The sequence below is a fragment of the Phyllostomus discolor genome, chromosome 4 (genome assembly GCF_004126475.2).
Source record: "Phyllostomus discolor isolate MPI-MPIP mPhyDis1 chromosome 4, mPhyDis1.pri.v3, whole genome shotgun sequence".
NCBI classification, from domain to species: Eukaryota; Metazoa; Chordata; class Mammalia; order Chiroptera; family Phyllostomidae; genus Phyllostomus; species Phyllostomus discolor.
The window spans coordinates 150,825,740-150,847,640 of record NC_040906.2 but is presented as its reverse complement, the minus strand read 5'-3'; the positions used below and the strand labels follow the sequence as shown (position 1 = coordinate 150,847,640).

The 21,901-nt window shown below is 47.8% G+C and overlaps 1 protein-coding gene across 1 annotated transcript in view; it reads left to right on the top strand.

Annotated features, from left to right (window-relative positions):
* The window catches only part of GABRR2 (gamma-aminobutyric acid type A receptor subunit rho2), a 33,920-nt gene that overhangs the window by 2,839 nt on the left and 9,180 nt on the right, over positions 1-21,901 (top strand). Inside the window, exons 2-6 of the mRNA XM_028509893.2 lie at positions 5,607-5,716; positions 14,492-14,559; positions 14,928-15,151; positions 15,910-15,992; positions 16,191-16,331. Of these exons, the coding sequence (XP_028365694.1) occupies positions 5,607-5,716; positions 14,492-14,559; positions 14,928-15,151; positions 15,910-15,992; positions 16,191-16,331 (626 nt within the window). The remainder of the gene's footprint in view (positions 1-5,606; positions 5,717-14,491; positions 14,560-14,927; positions 15,152-15,909; positions 15,993-16,190; positions 16,332-21,901) is intronic.

Sequence of the window (21,901 nt, the reverse complement as noted above, 5' to 3'; positions counted from 1 at the left end):
CGAGATTGCTTTCCTGCCAAGAGAGGCTCTTCTCCTTTGAGATCTGAAAATAAACCAAACTCTGGGCCCTGGGAGTTTGGGTCTGCCCTGGAAACAACTTCCTGTTCCCCAAGTCTTGGGTCCCCTTTCAAATTTCTATTCCCATTTGCTGCCCCTCGGTGCCACCCGCCCTCGGCCACCCTTCCCTGGCTTTTCATCGTGGCTCCGGTTGGCTGGACCCAGAAGCTTTGCTCTCCTGCTACCCAGTGACCCTCATCCCCACCCGAGTATGGGGAAGGTAGTGGAGTCAGGAAGTCAGGGGAACCAGGGTCGGGCCCTGTTTTGCTGCTCCCTGACCACGTGACCATGTTTCTTTAGCTTTCCAAACCTTACTTCCCCATCTGGAAAACGGGGCGGGGTGGTGAGACCTTCCTCCCTGGGATGATGAGTGGCCTCTGCGAGGGGGCGGCCTCTGAGGGCGTGGTCATTATGATTGCTCTTATTGCTGCCAAATAAACCTCAACACACAGCACTAGCCCTGCTTCTCAAAGGCGTTGTGAACACATTTTTTTTCTCTCTCCCTCCCCCTGCCAAGGCTGGGTTGGGGGTCCCATGAAGGTTCTGGCTGCTCCACCATGGGGCAGGGATCTTGGATCTGGCCCCTGGTGTCTGGGTCCCAGGGCCCCAGTGCTGGGCCGAGCCAGGCCACCTCCTGCAGAAGGATGAATGGCTCACACAAATAGCCCAAGACTCAGGGTATCAGAGGCCTGAGTTAGCAAACAACTGGGGCCTTAAAAACAAATTCTAGACCCTCATTAATGGCACTGGGATTTCAATCCTTTCTCTTGCCGGTGCTGGCACTCCGGGACATCTGTACTACCCCTAATCCTCCCCTCTTAATGGACATGGGGACCGCTGACCTGGAGGGATTTGCTCCGTGGGAGGCGGAGGGGCAGTGACTCGCTGCCCTCACAATTTGATGTCTGTGATCGGCTAAGCCCCAAGAACGCGCTCTTCCTCCCTCCCGGTCCTTGCAGTGTCTTTGCTGTGGCATCTGAACTGAGCCCCTCAGGCAGTCACCGCATTGGAAACTGGGTCCCTGTTGGGGCTTGGGGAGGAGACCAGTGGGAGTGGAAGCTTCTTGGAAGCACCTGGACCGTGGTCACACATACGTGCTTCAAGGGAACTGGACTGAGGTCCTGTATCCCAGCTGAAGGCGGGGGAAGAAGTCATACTGGACTCCCTCCTTGGATATGAGCTGCAATGGGCTTGTCTAAAAGCAAATCTCACCTCCCTGGCCCAGTGTGGCTCTCAGTTGGTTGAGCATTGTCCTGTAAATTGAAAAGTCATAGATTTGATTCCCATTCAGGGCACACGCCTAGGTTGTTGGTTTGGTCCCTGGTCGGGCTTTATAAAAGAAGCAAGCCATCCTGTGTTTTTCACTCACAGCAATGTTTCTCTCTCTCTCTCTCTCTCTCTCTCTCTCTTTATTTCTCCCCTTTAAAAGCATCTTGGCTTCTTCCTCCAGCTGCTTAACACCTGTCAATATTTTCCCTTTCCTTTTGGATAAGGACAACATTCTTTTTAAATGTTTATTTATTGATGTTTTTAGAGAGAGAGAAAGGGAGAGAAAAACATCCATTTGTTGTTCTACTTATTTATGTATTCATTGGTGGCTCTTGTATGTGCCCTGAACAGGGATTGAACCTGCAACCTTGGTGTATTGGGATGATGTTCTTACCAACTGAGCTACCCGGCCAGGGCAGGAAAAAATTCTTATCATGATCTTCAAGGCTCTTCCTGGCCTGGCCCCTGCTTGCTTCTGCAGCCTCATTCTGTCCATTTTATCTGATCCCTTCACCCATTTCATCTAATGTCCATTCATTCACCCTTCAGCTAGCACCTCACACTCCATGTGCCGCAAACCAAAGTATGGGTGCGTGGAGTTTAAATGCCTATAGGATACTTACCTGGGGATACTCTGGCAGTCAGATGTGAAGTTCTAGGGCAGGGGGGCATAGATTTAGAACTCATCAGGATGCTAATGACAACTGAAGGTACTAACATACACCAGCCTGCCAAGGAGAGTGTGGAGAGAGAGAAGTCAGCTGGGACAAATGCCTTGGGGACACTGGCACTTAAGGGATAGGATGAAGAGGTGGCTGCAGTGGAGACTGAGAAGGAACTGTCAGAGATGTAGGAGGAAACCGAGTGCCCTGCCTTTCCTGTCCGGGGAAGCCTGCCCTCAGCAAGAGCACCTGCAGGGCCTCAGGCTCCGGCACAAGAGAGGCAAGAAGTGCTTGGGAGTGAGGAAGTGGCAGGAGCATGTGGAACTCTGAGACTTCTTCTCTTTGGGAAATTTATTATTATTATTTTTAAAATATTTTATTTATTTATATTTAGAGAGAGGAGAGGAGAGGAAGAAAGAGAGGTAGGGAAACATCAGTGTGAGAAAAATATTGACCTGTTGCCTCTCACATGCTCCCAGACTGGGGACCTCTCCAACTCCTGCAACCCAGGCATGTGCCCTGACCCAGAATTGAACTGGTGGCCTTTTAGTTTGTGGGACACTGCCCAGCCAACTGAGCCACACCAGTCATGGCGAGAATTATTTATTTATTGGGAAGGGGAAGACTTCTTTTTTTCTGAAGGAAATGTTGAAAGAAGAATATAACACCACACCTGTACTGCTGCCACTTTCCAATAATTTTGTGTGAGGAGGATATGGAATCTTGACAAATTTTTTGTTTAGTTTGGTTCAAGGTGGGAGAAACTTGAATCCAGTTTGAATGCTGACGAGAATGAGCTGTGGAAAAGGAAGGTGCTGAGGAAGCTGGGGTGAGGGTGTTTAAGGGCCAAGTTCAAAAGGCTCTGGGAGAAGGATGGTCAAGAACTTGGCCAGTTACCCCCAGAACCTACAAGGCTGAAGGAAGTGGAAATTTCTGAGTTGTCTGTTCTCCCTCTTCACCTTCTCCCTGGATGTCTCACAGGCATCTTGAAATCAGATGGCCCAGAAGAATTAGGTGTGCACCCATCTCCACAAACGTGCCAGTTTTTACCATCTCCAGGAATGTCCCCATCATTCACCCAGGTGTCCAAGTTGTAAACCTGGGTCACCCTTGCCACTCTTTTTCCCTCATACCCCTTCCCAATTCATCAGCCAGACCTTTGCAACTCCCTCAGATTGTACCACTTCTCTACACTCCCCCAACCCTCGTCCAGGCACCCCAACCCTCGTCCAGGCCTCAGCAAGTTTTCTAATGGCCTCCCATTTCCACACCGTCCTCCTACAGTCTCCTCTACACGGGAGCCAGGTGATCTCATCAGGTCCTAAACCAGACCTTCCGCCTCTCCTGCGCAGAATGTCCATGGGTCTCCCCACTCAGGATCGCACGCATGAGGGTCTTACGATCTGGTCCCTGGCCTTGCCTCCCACCTCCTTTCTTCAAGAAGGATCTCCCTGCTGTCCTCCAGCCCACTGGTTTTCTTGCTGTTTCACACTCAAGCCAGACCCACCTCCGAACATTTGCACATGCTGTCCCCTCTCAGAATGCACTTCAGATCTGCTCTAGGTTTGCTCCCTCGCCCGTCCCGTGCAGGTCCCAGAAGGCTTCCCTGACCACCCTCCACCCCAACCCATCACTCTCTTATTCCTTACCCTGCTTTATTATATTTTTGTGGCATTCAGCACTTCCTGAAGTTACATTATTTATCTGCCTACATGTTATTATTTATCTCCCCAACAAAGTTATCAGCCCTGTGAAGGCAGTGAATATGTATGTTCTCCTCATGACCTGAAGAGCATCTGGACAGAGTAGGTGCCCCATAGAAATGTGTTTAGCAAATGAATTTGAGTCCAGGAATTGAGGGATTGTATGACCAGAGAGTAGGATGGCTGTCCAGATGGATGTTGGCATCCTTAAGGTTGGTGGGGAGGGGGGTTAGGGTTAGGGTTAGGGGAGGGGGGAAACTGAATAGAGTTGCAGAGCCCTCAGGGAAAGTGGGGGAGAATGACTGGGAGGTCTTGAGCTGGACCAGGGGGCTCTGAGAGTAGAGCTATAAAATGGGAAGACCCAGCTTAAAGGTGAGTCTGCTTCTTGGGTGAGAAGGGAGAGGGATGCGGGGCAGGCCAGCCTCTAGACCAGTACTGAATACTCAAACTCTTTGCAGGTGTGGATATGGTATATATCTGCACCGTTGAATATAATGGCCACCAGCTGCATGTGGTTATTGAGCCCGTAAGTATTGCTGGTGTTACTGAGGAACTGAACATTATTTTAATTAATTAAATTAATTAATTATTTTATTTTAATTAATTTAAGCAGCCACATGTGGCTAATGGCTACTTTATTAATCAGTACAGCTTTAGACTTTCCATCAAACAATACTGTCAGGGCAGAGCTAGTAGCAAATGAAAGGTAAGAAGGATTTCAGAGCAAGATGTCTCAAAGAACAGGACCTCAGGAGAGGGAACATGTCACTTCCCTCTTACCGAGTTCATGCAGGAGGTATGCTTATATTTTCTTAAAAAATGAATGAAATATGATAAGAACACTAAGTAAAAAAGAGGTATATGTAAATGATCAACAAACACTGAAAACAAAATCTCTTCATTTACTATCAAAACCTTAAATAACCTACATTTAACAAACATTATAGTAACACTGATTTCTGATAAAGTTGCTTATTTTATTCTGTCAAAAATTTGATCTCACATCCAAATGTCCAAATGACCTTTCCTTCCTTCCTTCCTTCCTTCCTTCCTTCCTTCCTTCCTTCCTTCCTTCCTTCCTTCTTTCCTCCCCCTCCCCCTCTCTCCTTTTCCTCTTTTTTCTCTCTCCCCTTTTCTTCCTCCCTCCCTCCCTCTCCCTCTGTTTTTTCCTCCCCTTTTTCTCCTACAGTGATAGTCCTGTCGGTAGGATCTTGCTTTAGGACATTTAGAATTTTAATGCTTTAGAGTTATGTGTGATGGTGGTGAGAAAAAATGTCTGGACAGAGTGAGTGTGAGTGAGGGAGAAGAGACAATGAATCCTTTGTCATCTGGGTCAGAGGAAGCAGAGTGAACCAGGCTCCTCCGGCTCCAGCTTCTACCTGGGTAGCAGGAGAAACTCTGTTTACAGCTTGGCCCTGGTCCGGGCGGGCTATGGATTGAAGGGGTTAGACTCTGCAGACAGCTGCCAACTGGACTGATGTCAGCATCAGGTCTAACTAGGGCAAAACCAACATTTTAAAACTTTAACTGTGTTCATCTCAGATTTTTATTGATCACAAAACCAATATTATAACAACATAAGAAAAATATTCAACCCCTCCACCCCCACATTTTAATTCCTCCACCATTCAACCCAACTACTGTCTTCTAATCATAACTTTTGACTTGTCAGGGTAGAGTGGTGCTCTGCGGGGAGGCATTGGCTTTAGGAAGGCTCTGGAAGGGTCTGCTCAACCCTCAGCCTGCCCTGAGGGCCTGGGGCAGGGGTGGGGTGGGGTGGGGTAGGGTGGTGTGATTTTGAGCCTGATGGAGAAAAGGTGCTTAATGGTAGTTCTGGAAAGAAGTAATCTCCCCAAATAATCTCACTCAGTGCCTTGGATGGCCGTGGAAAAAAGTCTCTTGCCTGTCTTTGCAGTCACCTTGATAAGAAGAACCTCGTTGACGTGACCAAAATCCGGAGAGGAAAACCTCAGCCACTTCTCAGAGTGGAGGACCACGACTTCACCATGAGGCCTGCCTTCGGAGGTAGGATTGCGTCCTTCCCTTGGGCTGGTGGGGCCTTGTCCCCAGGGCCGCCTGATGCTGCTCAGTCCGTTTTCTCAGGTACTTTCCCTCTCACAGTCGGATAAGCCCGACCAATGGCTTCCAGAGTCACTTGTTTTCCTGAGGACAACAGAGCCGGAAGGAAGCAAGCGAGCGGAGAGGGCCATTGACTGAAGAGGAGCTGATGTACATTCAGAAAGGATAGGCCCTGTTACTACCAACTTTCCTTTCCTAAAAAAAATTAAGAGCTGGCCAGGAGTCTGGACCCCAAATGGCTCCCTGGCTCAGGTACCCTGTGCCTACCTAGCTGGAAAACTTGGGTTTTGAGGGGGCCCCTGCTTTTCATGCAATAACAACAATTTAGCAAAAGCCCCATTACAAAACCCCTGCGCAAACTTGTCCCTATGGAGCTTCCCTGATTTTGGGGTCAGGGAGGAGTGGCATGGCCAGTGGCTGTACCTCTCAGGAACTGGAGAAGTGCCACAGGAGAGTGGGAAGGAGCCAGCCAGCTGCTCTGTGCAGAGGCAGGGAATGGGGTGAGGACAGCAGCATGCATGCGGTACGGACCAACACCCACCTTGTGTGTGGGGGGAGTCAATCAGAAGCCTGGAGCATTTCGGCTGATAGACCCTGGCCAAGACAGACCCAGGCAGGCAGGCATCCATTTCCCCCTATCTTTGCTCTGGATCCTGACTTAGGTCCCAGCATTCTCCTGGGGTGGCAGGAAGGAGTAGGGGGGACATCTGGGCAACTCAGTGGCCCTCTCTGAGCCTCTGCTTGGTGGTTGGTGAAAGGGGGTGGGTGCCGGCATTAAACCAGACAATGCATGTAGAGCCCCTAGCACATCCCCTTAGAAACACCCAGCTTTCAGGCTTTCCTTTCGTGTGCCTGTTAAGGGATCAAGACATTAATTTACCCAAAGGCCTCTGCATTTTAGAAGGCCCCTGAGCCTCCCACTCAATTCTCTGGGCTCTGACACCTGCGGAGCAAAGGAGAAAACTTGGCAGCAAATCTCAGCCAGTGCCTGGCCTTCCTGCCGGGGAACACTGCTCACCACCGGCTAGTTCAGTCAGGAGGCCACCGTCTCTCTGGGTGTCCTGGTTCCCTGGGCACCTGCCATGAGTAATGTTGCCAAGGAATTTTATCAAAATAAAGTTTTCTTGAACAAGCAGTTCTAACATAGCTGATCAGCTCCAGGAGGTCCAAGCCAGATGTCACCATCAGCAGGAAACTTCACCTTGCCCTCCTTGTGGAGCATCCATGGAGGTCCGGAGGGCCAGCTAGGTGGCTAGAACATAATAAACAATAGTATTAATGACAACCAACACTTTTTAGTGATTCGTCTCTGTGCTAGGCACTATTTGAATGGCAGTATTTACACATACAATTTTATTTTAGTCCTCACAACTGCTCTGTGAAGTAACTACTGTAATTATCCCTGGATGGGGACTCTGAGGCACAGGGAGGTGAAGTGACTGACCCAGGCCACACTGCTGCTCAGGCTAGACCTCCCTCCTAGCCTGGTCTCTTCCTCGTCTCCTCCACCAGTACGTCCCTCAGTGCCGGGCTGGCATATCCACTGGGCAGAAAAGCCATAGCATCTGAGGGCTCACAAACGATGCTCTTGGGCCCCCAGAAAATATTTTAATTTATTTTAAAATCAGAATAAAAAGAGAAATTTTTGGTAGAGAAATTGTTTTTTAATATATTCATCTCTATACCAATACAGTTGTAAAATATGGTTTTTAATATGTTTTTATGGAGGAGGGGCCGGTGAAGGCAAACCACCTAGGGGCCCACAGGAAGTCGTAGCATGGCCTCGGCTGAGTGCACAGGTTTGTGGGGCAGGTGTGTGGGTGATATTCTGAACAATGTGTTGTAACTTCCTACCGGAGGCTGTTGTTGCTGGCAGGAACCTGAGCAATCACCTCGTCACCTGAGCAATTCTGTAAATCACCAGTTTACAGAAGAGGGTTAAGTGATAGCCACAGAAAAGCTGGGGGCAGAACTTGTTTTTTCTGAGATGTGAGCTGCTGCAACTGGAAGCCTGATAAAAATGCCCCCTCCTCTGGGAAAAAGTCAGCAGATCCAGTAGCCAGTTCTCAGGGATGGCAGGTGAAGCCGGCCAGGTTCCCAGCAAACCCAGCTCTGAACAGAATTATCCAATGGGCTGCAACCCTCATCAGGGCGTTCCTTCCTCAAGCGGTCTTTGAGGAGCAAATTGGACTTCCTGTGGTCCAATCCCTGAAACTACTGGGCCCATTAGTGGGGACCACTGGAGTGTGGGGTGTCAGACTACTTCCCTGCCTGACTGAGGAAGCTTCTGAGGTTGGGGAAGGAAGGTCCTGACTTTGCTGAAAGCTGCAGAGGAAGAAGGCGTCACCTCCAGCAGGTGCCATAAGACCTGAGGCTCTTACACATCAGCTGTCATGACCTGAGTCACCAAAGCTTACAGTGGGGGCACCTTATATCCCCTGTAAGGCTTTCCTGGATGTCCAGATGTCACTTGGCAAGAAGAGAGGAAGGAGAGCACACAATGAGGTGTCAGCTCCACGCCCCCACAAGCCTATAAATAAGTAGTTCTGCGACTCCTGGAGTCCCAGCCAGCAGGCAGGATGAGGCCCTGGCGGGCAGAGCTTCTCATCGCCTGCAGTTCCTGCTGCTATTACAAACTTTAATCCCTGGGAGCGTGTGGAGGTGGCTTAGATCCCTGAAGCCTTCCCTGTGGATGCACCTCATTCCTGGGCAGAGGCACTGGCCAGGGGACAGGTGGGTGTCTGAGGAGGGGAAGGCTGCCAGACAGAACATAGGTGACTCTGCAAATAACTGAAGGCTCTCCTTCCTTGGGGATGGCCCTGTGCATGGCCCCCGTTAAGAGGCAGAGCCTGGGCCCAACCTGCCCTGAAGCCAACCTAACACCTGCCTTCCCGGAGCAGTCACGCACACCAAGCAGGTCATTTGAACAAAGATGTCCCACCAAAGTTGTGGGGTGTTTCTGTTCATTTCTGTCTTCTCTTCCTATTCACTTCTCTAAAAGAGACTTTCTTCTGGGTTGATTTTTAAAAGTAATCGATAGAGAGAAATTTATCTAAGACTTGATACCCTTTAGATGACCTTTTCAGTGTGGAGAGAGAAAAGATTAAAAGGATAGTAGCTTCCTAATAATCCCAGGAACCAGCCCAAAAAACAAATACCTTGTCTAAGCTCCCAGCTGCCTGATGCGGTGGTGTCCCTGTTAAACAGGCCTCCAGAGGCCCACGGCTTCTCCTCCATTTGTTAAGAGAAATATTGTAATGCTGATTTTTTTAACATTTAAATTTAATTTTTAAAAAACTGTGGTAAACTATACACTACATAACATTTACCATTTTAACCATTTTTAATGCTCAGTGGCATTAAGTGCACTCACACTGTTGTACAATTGTCCCCACCCTCCCTCTCTAGAATGTTCTCATCTTCCCAGAGTGAAACTCTGGACCCACTAAACACTGACTCCCCGCTGCCCTCTTCCCCCGGCCCCTTGTGTTTTCTTGACTGTGTGTCAGGGTCTGTGACAACTGGGAACTCCGTGGTGAACAAGACAGCCACAGTTCTTGCAGTTTTTACGCTCTAGGTGGGGAGACCAATGTTAATGAAATCCTCATATCAAGATGTCACATTGTGTCCTGGCAGTGGGTTGAGCCCCAGCCTGCAAACCGAAAGGTCTCTGGTTCGATTCCTAGTTAGGGCACATACCTGGGTTGCGGGCCAGGTCCCCAGTAGGGGGTGTGCGAGAGGCCACCCATTGATGTTTCTCTTGTACATCGAAGTTTCTCCATGCTATGGGAGTCCTTTACATCCAATTACTTTGCCTGAAACAATAGATTGTTTTCAGGGAGTCTACTGGGGAAACAGATAAATGATTAAGTGTCACAGAGCAAAGTAGGACACCCCTACTGATGGAGTCAGGGAACCGAGGGAGTGGTCAGTTCTGCCAGAGAGAGAATCAGTGAAACCTTCATCCAGGAGGTGACACTCACAATGAGTCTAGAAAGGTGTGCAGGGGGTGACCCCAGTGGACAGAAAAAGGAAGACAAGCCCGGGAGAGAGGAGCTCACTGGTAAGGGTGAGCACGCCTGGTCGTGGACGGTGGCTGAGGGTGGCTGTCATCAGAAGCGGGTTAGATGGAGCTCAGGTATGTCGGCGGGGTGTCCACATGTGCAAGAGGCACTCTGTGCAGGGTGCGGCTGTGGGTGGGAAAGGAGGGAAGACGGCTCAGAAGGGGGCTCATTCTCCCCGCCCTGCCACGTGCCGGCCCAGAACTCTGAGGTCTCTGAATTCTGAAGTTGGACATGGCCTTCTGGGTTGATATGAAGGGGTATTTGTCAAAGAAGTTGGATAAAATATGTGTTATTTTGAAGTTTCTTAGCCTCCAGTTTTACTCTTGACTGGGATGAGCCTGCAAATGTTGGGCCTGCCCACAGAGGTCCGCTCCCCAGGAAGGAGTGGGGCAGAGGGGTGAGTGGGTCTGGAGAGGCAAACCCAGAGGTCAGCATTGGGTGGGCTGACATTAAGTGAGTCAGGGAAGCCCAGGGGATGGGACCCTGCCTGTGACCAGGGGCCCTGGCTGCACCTGTGGTGCCTTCCCCATATCAATTTCTAGAACACAGGAGAACTTCTTCTGTGATAAATTTAAGCAACAAACTGCTGAGCTAGCAGAGGAGGCAGGGACTTTGGCTCATGCGCTTCTTCGAGCATCACCGGGCACTTGTGCAGTTCTCCGGTCCCACCCCACGCCTCCTGCACCAGACTCTGGGCTGAGGCCCGGGCAACTGGGTTCTCACAAGCCCTGCTTTGATGCTGGTTCACAAAGGTGGAGAACCACTGGATGACTTCCCAAAGTAAGATTTTACAATGTCCCATGCCTGGTGTCCATTTTCCTTTTGCTATCAAATTCTTTGCTCCTACCTCCACCAGCTGTCTCTGCTTCCATGTTTCACTGACTCCCACCCACTGCACCTGCTGGGTCCAGGAGCCTGTTCCTGCGCCTCCGCCTCCCTGATCTCTCTCCAACCACCGCTCTCCTCTGGCAGCTCCCTCCCCCTGTGGTCCCTGTGAATGATGTAGCTCTTCCCTGGCTCTTTCTCTGGTCCTTGGGTCCCTTCTCCCCCCTGCACACACGCAGTCCCTTCTACAGCCAGCTCTCCCTGATGATGACTCTCAGTTTCCCTCTTGAGCCCCATCTTTGACCTCAACTCTAATTGTTTAACTGTTGTTAAAGTCTGAGAGAGGTCTTCACTGGTATATAACCAGTTGAAGTTAGCATCCAACAGCAGCCCTGCCCCACTGCCTAGCGCCCTGTCCTTAGTGTGTGGCGATTTCCCACCTGAGCTAAATCTTCTACACTAATATTTCTGTTGAAAACGAAGTGCTTAAACTTTCAGCATTTCTGAAATATCAAGTCAGACAATATCTGTTTGTTGATTGGAACATTTAGTCTATTTACCTTTACCAAATGATGTATATAGTGGTTTTAAATCTATCATCCTACTATGTTCTTTTTATGTCCAACTTATTCTATATTTTTTCTTTTTTCCCCATTGTTGCTTTCTTTTGGATTGATTATTTTTGCTTATTCTTATTTTGTCTTTTCTATTTTAGTTTTGAAATTACATATTCTTACTATTTTTTGGTCATTCTCCAGGAAACAACACGAATCACACTAGTTTGCTAATTAGTTGCTTTTACTATTCTCCCGGACAGTGCCAAAGGCCTCGGAACACTTTTACTCCAGTTATACCCCTCCCTACTTAAATGTCATTTTTGTTGTGTGTTTTTGTTTTTCGAACCCCCCAATACATTACTAGCATTATTTTATGTAGTCAGTGCTCACTCAGAATTATGCGTATATTTGGCATTTTCATTGGTCTTCATTCGCTCTTGCACATCAGGCTCTCCTTCTGGGATCACGTTCCTCCTGCTGATAGCACACCTTCATCCGGGGCAGGACGCTCACTGGCAAGTTCTCTCAGTTTTAGTCTGAAAATTCTATCTCACTTGTTCTTGAAGTGCCAGTGGGGAAGGAATGACATGCATCTTAATTTCAAAAATGAATAAATCCCTCATACGTGCTTTCCAGGACCACATGAGGGGAAATAACTAACCGCAGAAAGGCCAGGAGCCACTCGAAGCCTGAGACTAAACGTGCGTTTCCCTCATGCTGCCTCGACTCTGTCACCTCCCTGGCCGCACGGCCTGACATCCCACCAGGGACTTCGGTTTGGCTCACCGGCTCCCTCTCTCAAAGCAGAGAAACCCGCAGTGATGTTGAGGAGCCAAGATGTGAGCACCTCGTTAGTTCGACTAGACTGTTTTCTTTGTAACCCCTGATAAGACTCAGTTCTGTTCCAGACATAAAACTGTTCACGGCAAGGGGAGAAAGATCAGTAATTGGGAAGAATTTCTCCCAAAACCAGATTGGGAAGGGCCTCAAAATGGAGAGTTCAGGAGAGCCTGGGAGTGTTAGCCCTGGCTGTGGGCAGATCAAGGCAAAGGTCAACTCCATTCGGCTGAGACCAAGGAGGGCAGGGCTGTTGGTTGGTTCTGTTCAAACTTGAGGCTCCTGAACACACAGATTGTTCCCTGTGAACCTGACCTGCACTCCCACGTGGCCATGCCTCCAGAGCACTGACACCATCCTCCTAGGCTTTATCAAATTTACCTTAGAAGGGCAGCCGGAGCTGTGGAGGGCAAGGCAGGCCCTGAGAACGGAGAGACACAGTACCAGGTATCAAGCAAGCTGATATATTTTATCTATAAAATGTCCTTTGCCAAAACCAGCTCCTGGTAAACACTGTGAGCATTATCTGGAAACCAGGCCATGGGAAACGAGTCCAGAGAGAGAGGGTGATGGCTATATTGTTTCTTTTCTTTGGCTCCTGAAACACTGGACGTGGCCGTTCCCACAGTGGGTGAGTTGAGTAGAGCACGCCTTCCAGGAGAAGCAGCACCACCAGGGCTTGAGAGCTCAAACCCTGGGCCGTTTTAATACGTCAGGCCAACCAAGGGTCCAGACTACGGGGAATCAACCAGCCCCACTTCCTCGTTGGCGCTGCTGGGAGCACAGAGCCCTGTGCGAGGGTGCAGGGGTGTGGGCAGTGGGAGAGGCCCCAGGCAGGCTGTGGGCAGACCCCCCCCACCTCGTGTTGCCAGGCCACCGTCACGAGAGAACAGCAGACTAGCAGCCCTGAGGAGGGGTGCTCCTCCCCAAACTGAGAGTGCCACTTCTGGCACCTTCCAAGCACCCCTGGAGCCTGGAATAAGAAGAGAACATGGCTGTTAGAGCAGGGATTTCTCACGGGCCCTCAACTGAGAAACAGGAAATCAAACAGATCAGCTTATACCTTGATTTTTCAGAGAGGAGAAAAGTAAAAATAAAAAGATAAAGTATTTCTTTATTTGTTTTATGTTTAAGAGCCCAGAAAATTCCATTCTACTGAGCTCAGCCAAAACCCCAAATCTTTAATGGTGGGATTGAAAGTATTAGCAAGCCTATGGGGGAGGTTTGGAAGGCGTCTGTGAGCCCATCCCATGCCCTGGGCCACCTCCACAAGGACTCCCTGTGCCCGAGTCTGTGCTGAAACAAGATTGAGGCTTCTGGGTCCCACTCTGTGGTAGGATCTCTGATCCTCCTTCTCTGCCCTCTGCCAAAGCCATGGTCCCTTCCAGTCCTTCCCATTCCCAAGGACCAGACTCCCCCTGCCACCCCAAGGCTCTCCCCACTCAGGCCACTGTGTCAGGATGTCCTGGTGCTGCTGCAGTCCCCGCCCAGGGCTCAGGGGACCCAGCGCATTGTCCTCTCTCCGGGAGAGCCAGTCCAGCTGCCGCCTGACTCTCTCAGACACCTTTGTGTGCCTGTGAGTGTGACAGCATTCACTAACATGCTTAACAGACACTGGTTTTTGGTTTTTCTTATTCTAGGGTTTTAAAAAGTGTTAAAATCTAAAAAAAACCACGGAAGCATAATATACATACAAAAAGTGCACAGATTATAAGTGTATAGCCCACTAAGGGAACTTACCAATGTAACCATCACTCAGACTGAGAACTAGAACAGGAACCCACAGATAAACACAGTTTTAGAAACCTTGTCACAGGCCGGATGCAACTGAGCACCGAGCTTCTGTGCTGTGTGTTTTCGTGCTTCTCTCTGCCATGTCCTGAAAGGGTTCAAAACCTCGTACGGTGTCATCTTTCACTGTGATCTAACTGTGCACAGAGAAGATCTCATCTCCCACCATGTCAGAGGCTCCCAGAGGGCAGGACCCCAGCTCTTTGTTAGGTATTCTGCAGGTAGAGTTTGAATGACTGAATGGACCCTACCCTGGCCGTGCAGACACCCCACCCCCACATCAGACGCTCGTGGGCCTCCTTTTAGGTGTCACAGGAGGTGCTTTGGAGCAACATTAGTAGCTCCAGCCTGCAGAGATGGTCCTGGGATGAGAAGGTAGCAATCCAGATCTTTGACTCATGCGACAAGCATGGATAAACATCTGCCTGCGCCCAGGAAAGGCACATGAGGCAGACACGGTCTCTGCCCTCGTGGAGAAAACTCAGGCACCCAACATGTCAGGAAGTAGCAAGAAAATGTTCATAGAATTGAAACCACTGCCCCACCCCTGTTCCAGTCAAGCTCCCCTGGGAAGGGGGCAGGGGCTGTCTCCCAGCCTGGTGGTGGAGAGCATTGTGCCTTAACCAGCTGTCTTTGCTCTTCTGCAGGCCCTGCCATCCCCGTGGGTGTGGATGTGCAGGTGGAGAGCCTGGACAGCATCTCGGAGGTGGACATGGTATGCAGTGCCCTTGGTGGGATAGCCCGGAGTGTAGGGGTCTTGAGGCTAAGCTGTGAGAGGCAGGGGCTAGTGGGGCTGCCTCGGTGCAGGCTGTGCTGGGTGGGCCAAGCCGGAGCTAAAGCAGGGATTCTGAAGCTTCATGGGTAAAAATAATCTGGGGAGTTGGTTCAGTGCAGATCCCTGGGCCCTGCCCTATGCTTTCTGATTCAGCCTCTGGGAGAAAGGCCCAGCACTTTACACTTTGAACACACTCCGAAAATGATGTGAGTGGTCAGATGAACCACACTTGGAGGAGATCGGGAGGTGAGAGTTTTCAGACTGAATTTCTGTAAGGAAGGAAGCTCTCTGAGACATTTCTCCCACAGGACTTCACCATGACCCTGTACCTGCGGCACTACTGGAAGGATGAGAGGCTGTCCTTCTCCAGCACCAGCAACAAAAGCATGACCTTTGATGGCCGCTTGATAAAGAAGATCTGGGTCCCTGACATCTTCTTTGTTCACTCTAAAAGGTCATTCACCCATGACACCACCACGGATAACATCATGCTGAGGGTGTTCCCAGATGGGCATGTGCTCTACAGCATGAGGTAACTGCCTGTGGGCCTATGGTTTCTTCCCCCAGTGCCGTCCTGATAGGTGTGCTTAGCCTCTTTAGCCCTGAAGAATTTGTCCTTGTGGTTGAGTCTGTGGGCCACATGGGGTGGTACAAGCCTTCTGATGCCTATGGGAACTCTCTAAGATGAAATGGCCACCCTAGGAGCTGGTGACTTCCCTGTTGTTAGGGATCTCGAGCCTGGGCTAGGAGACTAGATAGGCCTGAATGAATTGAGGGAGGCAATAATCTTCTAGGTAACTTCCACCCCTGAGAGTTTGTAAATGACAGCTTACTGGTAATACAGATTTCTTAAAAAGAGGTACTGTTTCTTGAATATTGTTGCAGGTTGGCTTCTGGGCTAACTAGAATGATCAGTCTTATTCACATCTCCTTGGCCTGCTGGTACAGTTCACCAAATTAGATGCTAATACCTTGGGTGGGGCATAGGGAGGGGGCATAATCTTCCAGGTATCTCCGGGGGAGGCTGGTGGAGAGCAATGATGAGAGAAGTGTGCGGATGTGAGCCATTAGCAGCCAACACCCTCAGTAGCTAGGATATGGGCAGAACACCATAATATCTCCTTCAGAAAGACAAAAGTTAAGGTTCTGTAACTTAGATACCTAGGTTTCCAAACTTCTGAAATAGACATGAGGAGGCAGCTGCTCTGTTTGGGTCCATATTCTCCTTACTCTGAGCAAGCGTAGAAGCCAATAACACACTGCAGGAGCCAATGTGTGTGTGTTTTCTAGGATTACGGTCACTGCCATGTGCAACATGGACTTCACCCACTTTCCCTTGGACTCCCAGACCTGTTCTTTGGAGCTGGAAAGCTGTGAGTATCAGTATGCTTAATGACAAATCTTTGCCCTACTCCCTCTCCAATATCTGTGCCATTTAGTAACCACGAGACTGAGTGCTGCCTGCCAGTATTAAGAGCTGTTTACTCTTGGGCTGGTGTAGAATTTCCCTGTTGCCTCACCCTGCCTCAGAAGCAAAAGAGTCAAATTAACTTATTTTTGTCTCCCCAAAGATGCATATACAGATGAAGATCTGATGCTCTATTGGAAGAATGGGGACGAATCCCTGAAAACAGATGAGAAGATCTCCTTGTCTCAGTTTCTAATTCAGAAATTTCACACCACGTCCAGACTGGCCTTCTATAGCAGCACCGGTAGCTAACTTTGTGTGTGTGTGTATGTGTTTCTTTTTAAAATTTATTTTCAATCACAGTTTACATTCAATATTATTCTGTGTTAGTTGTCAGGCGTACAGCATAGTGGTTAGACAATCATATACCTTACAAAGTGGCCTGGCAGCTAATTTTTGTGCAGTCTGATTCAAATAGGAAAGAAAACAGTAGACTTTTTCTTCAGCTTTAACCTTTATCCTCCTAAGGAAAATACATTCTTCTTATTAAAATAATTCATAGTTCTCCAAAACAGAAACAGCACTTAAAAGCAGAGAGTAAAAAAGTTGCTGCCCTCTGAAATCCCAATGCCAGATGTAATCATTCCTAGCAATTTAACAAACACCCTTGCAGACATCTTACCTTGATTATGTAATTTCCTGAAAGTAGGGGTATATTTTACATGCTGACCTGTAAGCTGATTCATTCAACTTAATGATATGGATGGGTAGCTTTCCAAGGCAATGTATTTATAAATATATTTAGATCTATAGGTGCATTTTTAATGCCAGTGTAACATTTTCATGCATCCTGGGCCATGTTTGGTTTCGAGAGGATGCATTTGTCAGCTCTTCTCTAATCTCAGCATTCATTCGTGTATTAATCTCTCAGGACTATCATAACGAAATACCACAAACTGGGTGCTTGCTCCTTCTGAAGGCTCGAGGGAAGACTCCTTCCTTGCCTCTTATTAGTACTAGTGGTTGCTGCATCACTCCAGTCTATGTCCCTGGTCACACACCTTCTTCCTATGTCTGTGTGTCTTCACATGGTGTTGTCTTTGTGTATCTATGTCCAAATTTCCCTCTTCTCCAAGGGCATCAGTCATCGGATTATGGTCCATCTAATCCAATCTTATGGACTCATCTTACCTTGATTACCTTAAGATCTCATCTTACCTTGATTACATGTGCAAAGACCCTATTTCAAAATCAAGCCCTGTTCACAGGTATTGAGAGTTAGGACTTCAACATATTTTTCTAGGGGACACAATTCAGTCTCTGCAGTAGCAGTGGGACCCTGGATGACTTCTCACTTCATTACCCTTTGTCCCAGTGCTGAGAAGCCCAGGCCCTCCCATGGGAAGATTTTGTGCTACTGTCTTCCCCTGCATGGCCACCATCTCCTCATTCACTCGCCCTCATCCACACCCCTCTGTTCACAACATCAAAAACTGTAAAAAAGCTAGTCCAGCCAAAGTTATATTGGTGGTGAGACAGCCCAAGCCTGCTTCGCTTTATGCCTAGAGTACTCAACCTCATCCCTCTCTTGTCTTTCATTCTGATATGTATTGCCACACAATTCTCTTCTCTCATCTATTCTTGGAAAGTTCAAATAAATTCTCTTTATAAAACCATTATTAAGAGTTTCTTGGGGACTTCTGATCAAGATGGTGACATAGGCAGACACAGCTTACCTCTTTGTACAACCACATCAAAGTTACAACTAAGATATAGAACAATCATCACCTAGAACCATCATAAATCAAATTGAATGTAAGTCTGACAAGTACAGAATTAAAAAAACCACATCCATCCAGATTGGTTGGAGGGGTGCAGATGTGAAATGGCGTGGCCCTGCACCCTTGTGTGGTAGATAAAAATTCAGGAGCGCGGGCTGGGAACCAAAGTGTCTCAGGTTCGATTCCCAGCCAGGGTACATTCCTGGGTTGCAGGCCATAACCCCCAGCAATCGCACATTGATGTCTCTCTCTCTCTCTCTCTCTCCCCTCCCCCCTTCCTTCCCTCCCTAAAAATAAATAAATAAAATCTTTAAAAAAAATTCAGGAGGGATATCTTGGGAGTGAGGAGCCCCAGCCCCATACCAGATGCCCCAGCCCAGGGTTCCAGTGCCAGAAAGACAAGTTCCACAACTTCTGTCTGCAAAAACCAGTAGGGATTGAGTCAGTAGAAGAAAACTGTCAGAACCCAAAGCAATTCCTCTTAAAGAACCCACACACATGGACTCACATACTCAGACTCACTCTCTCTGAGCTCCAACACCAGGGTAGCAGCTTGAAAGGCACCAGTGGCACACAGGGAGAAATTGAAGTGTCTGGTATCAAGGTGAGCAGAGGCCATTGTCCCTATTCTGAACCCTCCCCCTACAAAGCCACAAAGCCACAAAGCTGGCAAGCTGGTGCCATATCTGAGACTTTGTTAGCCTGGCTGACACTTTTTGCCCCACATTGGAGGTCCCCAGGGACTCTGCCCTACCCTGTTAACACGTCTACTGAAGCTGCTTTTCCATATGAATGACTGCTCTTGGCTTATGCTTTACAACTTCCTAAATCTTCTCAAACAAGTAACAGCCAGCCCCAGGGAACCCCAGGCCCAGCACCAGCAACAGCCAGCCTAGATTCATAGTTTGGCTTCACCTGGGAATCTCCAAGCCCAGCACAAGTAGCAGCCATCTCAGTTTGCCTTATAGCTCAGGCAGGGTGATCTCAGGCAAAACAAAGATGGGGGTGCTGACCTTGCCCTGCACCACCCAGGTAACCCCAGAGCCTTCATGCCTAGTGGGCAGCTACAGACCATGTTAGAGCACCACTACTGTGTCCCTGCACAGCTGATCCTCCTTGGGGGGCAGAGGTCGGTGGTCAGTGGTAATAGCGAGTCCTTGTAGCTGATTGGCCTGGGTAGATCCCTCCCACTGACCTGCCAATGGCAATCAAGGCAAAACTACAGGAGGAGGATGTACTCAGGCTATATGGAGGGTACACCTTGAGTACCCAGCTTGGATGCTAGAGGAAGCTGTGCCACTGGACCCTATGTGACACCTACTGCATTAGGCCATACTACCAAGACACAGAGCCAAAGCAGGTCTTCCTAACACATAGAAACAAACACAGGGATATTGCTAAAACAAGGAGACAAAGAAACATGGCCCAAATGACAGAACAGAACAAAACTCCAGAAAAAGAGCTAAACAAAATGGAGGTAAGCAATCTATCAGATGGAAAGTTCAAAACACTGGTTATAAGGATGCTCAAGGAACTTTGTGAGGACCTCAACAGCATAAGAAAGATCCAATCAGATATGAAGGCCATTCTAACTGAAATAACAATTTATAAGGAAACAACAGTAGATTGGATGAAGCCAAGGACCAAATCAATGATTTGGAACATAAGGAAGCCAAAAACAACCAACCAGAACAAGAAGAAAAAATAATCCCCCAAAATGAGGATAGTATAAGCAGCCTCTGGTGCAACTTCAAGAGGTCTAATGTTCCCATGATGGGGTACCAGAAAGAGAAGAGAAAGAGCAAGAAACTGGAAATCTATTTAGAAAAATAATGAAAGAAAACTTCCCTAATTTGGTGAAGGAAATAGACATGCAAGCCCAGGAAGTACAGAGAATCCCAACAAGATGGATACAAAAAGGAATACTCCCACACTCATCATAATTAAAATGCCAAAGGTTAAAGATAAAGAGAGAATCTTAAAAGCAGCAAGAAAAATGCAGTTAGTTATTTACAGGGGAGTTTCCATAAGAATGTCAGCTAATTTCTCAAAAGAAACTTTGCAGGCTAGAAAGGATTGACAAGAAATATTCAAAGTCATGAAAAGTAGGGACCTACAGCCAAAATTGTTTTACACAGCAAAGCTGTCATTGAGGATCAAAGGGCAGAAAAAGAACATTCCAGACAAGAAAAAACTAAAGGAATTCATTATCACCAAACCATTATTATATGAAATGTTAAAGGGAGATATGTAAGAAAAAGAACATCAAAACAATGAATAATAAAATGGCAAAAATATGTATTTATCAACAATTGAATCTAAAAAACAAACTAAGCAAACAGGAAGAACAGAGACAGAATCATGGATACAGAGAGTGTTTTGATGGTTATAAGATGGGAGGGTGGGTTACAAGCCATGGAGGGAGGGTAGTTACAGAATAGCCATGGTGATGTAAAGTACAGTATGGGAAATGGAGTAGCCAAAGAACTTATACACATGACCCATGGGCATGAACAAGTTGTGGGGATCGTCTGAAGGAGTGCAGAGCACTGGGTGGAGGAGGGTAAAGGAGGAAAAATCAGGACAACTGTAATAGCATAATCAATAAACTATAATTTAAAAAGAGTTTCTTACATAACTTTTATCATGTGCCATTGTTTTGAGCACTTTATATGAATGAAACTAATTTCCACCCAACAAACCTATGATGTAGATGTTATTACCCCAAGTTTACTGATGAGAAAACTGAGACGAGGAGGAATTAAGGTTTGTTGAAGTCTCATTCATAGCTGGTAAGTGGCCAGGCAAACTGCCATCGTCACTATGTGTACTCCTCTTAGATATTTTCTATGTAGGGATAACAAGCTTGTTTGTTGTTTGTTTTGTTCCCTGTTTGAGCCTTTCTGGAGTCCAGATTAAACTGCAACTTCTTTCTGCTCCTGTTATTTACTATGTGCCAACAAGCAGGTTTATCATCTCATCCCTCAGGGGCTATGGGCTCACCCAGGAGAGCTCTGTGTAGAACACGCAGTGTACATTTTCAAAGCTTCTGGTTCACTCCTCGTGTTTCCAAGGCAACTCTCCCTGGTTTTCTTAGACAGAGGGAAAAGATAATGGAGCAGCCTTTCATGGAATAAAAGCAGCTTTCAATCCTTTCAGAAAAGCCTCGTGCAAACCTAGGAAAAAAATATGATTTGCTTCATGGGTACCAATTTAAGCTGATGAGATTGGACAAAGGCTATGGGATGAAAAACTGATAAGTAGTTTCTGTCATATTTAAAGAACACTTTCTGTTTATCCACTGCACTAAAAGCTCCTGCCTCATTCAAACAACCTCCAAACCTACACACTAATCACACATCAAGCTTGTCTACACCCTACCACTGTTCCAGCCTTTTCCTATTGACCCAATCCTTCTGTTACCTGACTCAGTACTAACTTTCCAATTCAGCCAGATGGTGTTTGTCACCTCAGCAGCATTTCTCTGGTGCATTTCTGAGGTCTACCTGCATCCCAACAACCAGAAGAGTGTGTTCAATAAGCAGATATCTGGGCACCACTGCAGCTACTGAGTCAGAATCTTAGGTGGTGGAGCCCAGGAATCTGCATGTTTAACATGTGATTCTTCTGCACATCAGAATTCAAAGACCACTGCTTTTAGCCAATGTGGTTCTCAAACTATGCTGCTCCAAACAGCAGCATCAGGATCACCTTGGAACTGTGGAGGTGGAGCCCAGCCATCTGTTCTAACAAGTCCTTCAGAGCTGGTGTGCACAGATTGCCAGGCCCCACCCCCCACAGTTTCTCATTGGTAGGCCCTGTGTGGGCCCCAAGAATTTGCATTTCTACCTAGCTCCCAGGGATGTTCTTGCACCTGGTCCAGAAACACCACTTTGAGAACCACTGCTCTAAGTCAATGTTTCTCATCTCTGGCTGCACCTGGGAAATCTTTTTGTTGCTGTTTGCTAGTATTTTTTTTTTATTGTGGTAGGCTCTCAGTGGCTACTGCTGAAGTGAAGGGACATCATGTAAGAGGAGTCCTGGCCTGGGTATTGGAGACATGAGCTCTGACCTGACTTCATCTTGACTCAGG